This window comes from Nerophis lumbriciformis, linkage group LG01 (assembly GCF_033978685.3).
Source record: "Nerophis lumbriciformis linkage group LG01, RoL_Nlum_v2.1, whole genome shotgun sequence".
Lineage (NCBI taxonomy): Eukaryota > Metazoa > Chordata > Actinopteri > Syngnathiformes > Syngnathidae > Nerophis > Nerophis lumbriciformis.
In genome coordinates, this window is record NC_084548.2 from 4,157,501 (window position 1) to 4,163,013 (window position 5,513).

Consider the following 5,513-nt stretch of genomic DNA (forward strand, 5'->3'; position numbering starts at 1 on the left):
TATAAGAGGTATATACATGCATTATTCATATGTTATCTATTTTAAAGTATTATTAAGGTGTATAAATATTGTCATTCATCCAGTATATTGTTTTCTCAGTACATTGAATCGATTGCCACTGGACTGTTTGGATTGTCTTATCGGAACAGTTTTCATCTGTCCATGGTCACAGACTCGGATAAGACAGCTGGAGTGTGAGGGCATGGTGCAAGATCCAAAGTAAACTCTTTGAGAGCATACATACATTGGATCAAGTCTGAGGGCATTGTGCAGGATCCAAAGTATTTATTCTTTACAAGGGTTACTTTGGATCTTGCACCAGGCCCTCAGGCTTCCTGGCCTGGTGCAAGATCCAAAGTAACCTTTTTTCGAGGATAACTACCTAGGGTCTAGTCTGAGGGCATGGTGCAGGATCTAGAGTAACTTATTTTAGAATATACATAAACTACTTTAGAAATAGTCTGAGGGCATAGTGCAGCATCCAAAGCATGTTTCCTCCGGATCCTGTACCATGCCCTTCAAACTGGGGCCCCGGTGCTAGACTCCAAGTAACCTTTATTAAAGGATAAATAATTTTGGATCTAGTCTGAGGGCATGGGGCAGGATCCGGAATAGCCTCCTTTACGGGATAGGTAGTTTGTTTATGGTCTGAGGGCCTGGTGCAGTTTGCAAGACACCATTTTTTTTAGAGGATACATACTTCGGATCTACTGTAGGTTGAGGAAATGACGCACGTTCCAAAGTATCTATCCACTAAAAGAGGTTATTTTCTATGCTCTAAGAGTAATTGTATTACATAAAACTTTACTCAAATCAAATGAATATATACATGTTTGTTAGGTCAGGAAAAAACACAAAGGCTATTTCATCCCTGGAAGCCTGTTTCGCGGTTTTCCCTGCGCTTCAGGGGATTTTATTGAAGCATGTGTGGTTGTTACATATATATAGGGTACTATAATCCGCTCTACCCCGGTATTGAGCACTTTGTAGCGGACGAACCACAGTAACATCGGCTATATACATATATATATATATATATATATATATACATATATATATATATATATATATATATATATATATATATATATATATATATATATATATATATATATATATATATATATATATATATATATATATATATATATATATATATATATATATATATATATATATATATATGTACAGTATATTTGTTAGGTCAGTAAAAAAACACAGAGGCTATTTCATCCCTACAAGCCTGTTTTTCAGGTTTCCCTGTTCTTCAGGGAATTTCGTTAATAAATAATCCATCCATTCATCCATCCATTTCCTTCCGTTTGTCCCGTTTGGGATCGCTGGGGTGTTGGAGCCAATAATAAATAAAATCCCCTGAAGAGCAGGGAAACCTACGAAACAGGCTTGTAGGGATGAAATATCCTCCGCGTTTTTTCCTGACCTAACAAATATTCCGCTCTACCCCGGTATTGAGTGCTTTCTAATGGATAAACCACAGTAATCTCGGTTATATACATATATATACATATATATATATATTTTTTTATTATTATTATTTTTATTTTTATTTTTTAATGTCTTTTTATGTATAAAAACACATAGGCTATTTCATCCCTACAAGCCTGTTTTGCGGGTTTCCCTGCTCTTCAGGGCATTTTGTTAATAAATAATACATCCGTCCATCCATCCATTTTCTACCGTTTGTCCCTTTTGGGGTCGCTTGGGTGTCAAAATCCCCTGAAGAGCAGGGAAACCTGCGAAAAAGGCTTGTAGGGATGAAATAGCCTCCATGTTTTTTCCTGACCTAACGAATATTCCGCTCTACGCCGGTATTGAGTATTTTCTAATGGATAAACCGCAGTAACCACGGTTTTATATATATATATATATATATATATATATATATATATATATATATATGTATATATATATATATATATATATATATATATATATATATATATATATATATATATATATATATATATATATATATATATATATATATATATATATATATATATATATATATACATATATATATATATATATATATATATATATATATATATATATATATATATATATATATATATATATATATATATATATATATATATATATATATATTTATATATATATATATATATATATATAAGCATATTATGTAAATAAAGATAAAGATCGGCCGTTAATATGTTTTATCATCTTAGTATATTGCATATTAAAGTGAACTCTGCACTGTGTACACAACATAAAATACTTGCATATCTGAATAAGCATTTAACTATTACTACGAATATTTATTTCCACACCTCCTACTTTTTGGCACATTACACTCTTCAAAAAGAAAGTTATCCTTATTGTTTATGTCGTTATTATTAATGACGTTTTGGAGCTAAATAAGTTGATGTACTGCACTGCAATCTTGACGCCAGCTTGGGCCCTGAACCAGTGAACATTTAAGGTACCTCCAGGACCAGAACTTAAGCTCCTGTCCCCCTATTGGAGACCCGATGAACATGATAATAATAAGGAAGTGACTTTGCTCACCTCCATCCACAGCCGGGCCACGTGCAGGCGAAAGGCTTCTCCCCCGTGTGCCTCCTCAGGTGGGCTTTGAGGTGACTGCTTTTGGTGTACATCTTATTACAGCCCGGAAAAGAGCACTTGTGCATTTTAATAAGGTCTGCCACGGCGCTCTTCTGGTACCTCTGACCACCGCTGAGGACCCCGGGGGCCGCCCCGCCGCCCAACCCGCCGTCCCCGAGCCCTGTGGGTTTGGCGGCGATGGGCACCGGCGCGATCCGTACAAACTTGGAGGACGTCTTGCTGGCCGAGGCAATGTTCGCCGGGGAAAGCAGTTGAGGCACCAAGGCAAAGGTTTGGCCCTGGATGTTGACCAGTAGTTGGGCGATCTTGATATCCGACGCACCCTTCTGGGGGTGAGCGTCCTGGGTTCGAGGGTCCGAGACGGCGCTGGCTTGAGCCTCTTGTTTGATCTGAATAGGCTGGATCTGCAGGATGACCGGCACACTGGCGCCTTCTCTGGACGCTGATGAAGATCCGCAGTCTTCCTGCTTGATCCCATCGCCACCGCTGCAGCTAGCATCAACTGTTAGGTCCACGTTGGCTGCATGTCGCGTCTGTTTGTTCTCTCGGTAAGAGGACGGCGGCGAAAGCGCTACTGGTACGGTCTGATCCGAGTTCTGCAACACCTCCCTCGGTATCGTCTTTGTGCTTTCCGCCTCCGAGTCCTCCGTCGTCGACGACATGGCCTCGTCGCTCCCCTCGTCCTCCTTCTCCATTGCCGCCATCATGTTCTCCTCCAGGAACTCTTCGATCTCCTCCAGGGTGGGCTGGAAGAGGAGCGTCGACGGATCCTGCAGCTCGTCCAGGAAAACCGGGAACTCGCAATAGTCCTCTTTGGCTTGATGCTGAAGGAGACCCATCCTCTGGTTCCTCTTGGACTCCCAAGCCAGGCCCATCGGCAAAAGCGGGGCGGCGGGCGAGGACGAAGGCGGTAAGGATAGCGAGCCGGTGGAGGCGCTCATGCCCTGCGAGAGGAGGAGATCCAGAAGGCTGTCTTGACTCTCGCCCCCGGACGAGCCGGCGTGGGCGTGGGATTCCGGCGAGGACGACGACTCCGGGCTGGAGCACAGCGACGACCGGGGACTCGAGGACATGCTGAGGTCATCCTCGGAGAGCCCCGGCGAAGACGACGACACCTCTTGGTACGGGTGAAGGGGCCGGTAGATGCTGGCGTCGGTCACCACGACGCCCGGCGACAACCGCCCGCCATCGTAGTACAGGAAGGTCTCCTCACCAAGCGGCAAGTGATCCACCATTCCTGTGGGGATGGATGGCAGGTGGACTCTGCTCCGCTCACAAGATCAACTCTGGAGGACTTGGCTAAATATTAATAATGGAAAACCTGCGGCAAGGGAGCAAAACAGTTTGGTGGTTATGGGAATTCAGGAGGGAAAAAAAACAACATGTTGACAAGTAAAGAGTATTTTCTCTTTGAGGTTAATGTTCTACAAAAGTCCAGCAAGCTTTTCTCAGAAATGTGTAAGCTTGGGTCGACTGAGTGAGCGACTGTTTGGGCTTCTGCTGCCCAGCAGTCTCTTTGAATAAAAGTGTATAAAGAAACCTCAGTCTTCGCTCCGTGTGTGTGTGTGTGTGTGTGTGTGTATGTGTGGCAGCTGGTGTGGCGTTCACTGACCATATGGAATCAGGGGTTCCCCATTTTTTTTCCTCCCTTCCCCTCTCTCTCTCTCTCTCTCTCTCTCCAGATGCTATGTGCGACGAAGCCACATGGTCTAAGGGGACGAAACGAAAGCGACCCAACCTGCGGTGAAACATAAACAAGACTTTAAATATTCACACCATCTTAAATAAGAACAATGACACGTTTACGGCGGGCCAATTTTCAGACAGTAAAACACAGAAAGTGGGGCCGGGTGCACATCAATGTGCGCCCTCTGGTGTCGCATGTTGGAACGGCATTTGAAAAAGGTTCCCACTGTTGCACAAGTAAATGATACACATTTCTAGTATTACACGTCACAAAATTAAACATATTTACTGGGAGTCTTCAAACGGGGATGCATTATTTGGAATGAGTCTAGTTCATAAGGGTGGTTCATGCACAGGAGTGGCTTGGCTGAGTGTTGACTAACTTGCCCTATAGTAACCTCTGGAAGGTACAGTCCAATGCATGCACGTGTTTATGATGCACCGTGAGCGGAAACAACATCGATCCATAATGCTGAACGATATCACACTCCAACGCAATTTTGAAGACCTTGGAATGCGCCTGGAAAAAGTTGCAGGATTTGTGTATCACTCTGCAAAACGTGCAGTACACCACGTGTGTGTGTGTGTGTGTGTGTGTGTGTGTGCATGTGTGTGTGTGTGTTTTCTTACCTGTGTGTGTGCACGTGAAGAATAAGAAGCTTTTCCCCTCTGCTGACTGCAGTGTGCTTCTTCCCTTCCAAGTCTTCCTCTCTGTGTGTGTGTAATGCTGAGATCGGCGGGGTGTGTGTGTGTGTGTGTGTAAGTGCATAGCACATTACTCCCTCTCTCTCTCACACACACACACATGCCCACACACACACACACACACTTTCTCAGAGGGGCTGGCAGTTGAGTCACATGATCGCCCGTGGTTGTTTGTGGGCTCGGCTTATGAAGGCTCGCCTGCTTGCCGCCTGGCGATTGGCTGTGGGGAAAGAAAAGGGAGGCCGCGGTGAGGGAACGGGCCTCAATGGAGAGGAGCACAAAAACACGTCAACGTCACACTTGTTGTTGTTTTTCTGTCCATTTCCATTCATGGGAGTAGACGTACAGTCGCGGTCGAAGGTTGACATACACGTGTAAAGAACATCATGGCATGGCTGTCTTGAGTTTCCAATCATTTCTACAACTCTTATTTGTTTGTGATAGAGTGATTGGAGCACATACTTGTTGGTCACAAAAAAAAATGTTCATGAAGTTTGCTTCTTTTATAA

At 43.4% G+C, this 5,513-nt stretch overlaps 1 protein-coding gene across 1 annotated transcript in view; it reads right to left on the reverse strand.

Annotated features, from left to right (window-relative positions):
* klf15 (Kruppel like factor 15) overlaps nt 1-5,065 on the reverse strand; it is a 48,370-nt gene extending 43,305 nt beyond the window's left edge. Inside the window, exons 1-3 of the mRNA XM_061973819.2 lie at nt 4,930-5,065; nt 4,226-4,351; nt 2,554-3,934 (exon numbers count right to left, since the gene is read on the reverse strand). Of these exons, the coding sequence (XP_061829803.2) occupies nt 2,554-3,848 (1,295 nt within the window). The 5' untranslated portion in view covers nt 3,849-3,934; nt 4,226-4,351; nt 4,930-5,065. The remainder of the gene's footprint in view (nt 1-2,553; nt 3,935-4,225; nt 4,352-4,929) is intronic.
* Nucleotides 5,066-5,513: the final 448 nt, after the last annotated feature.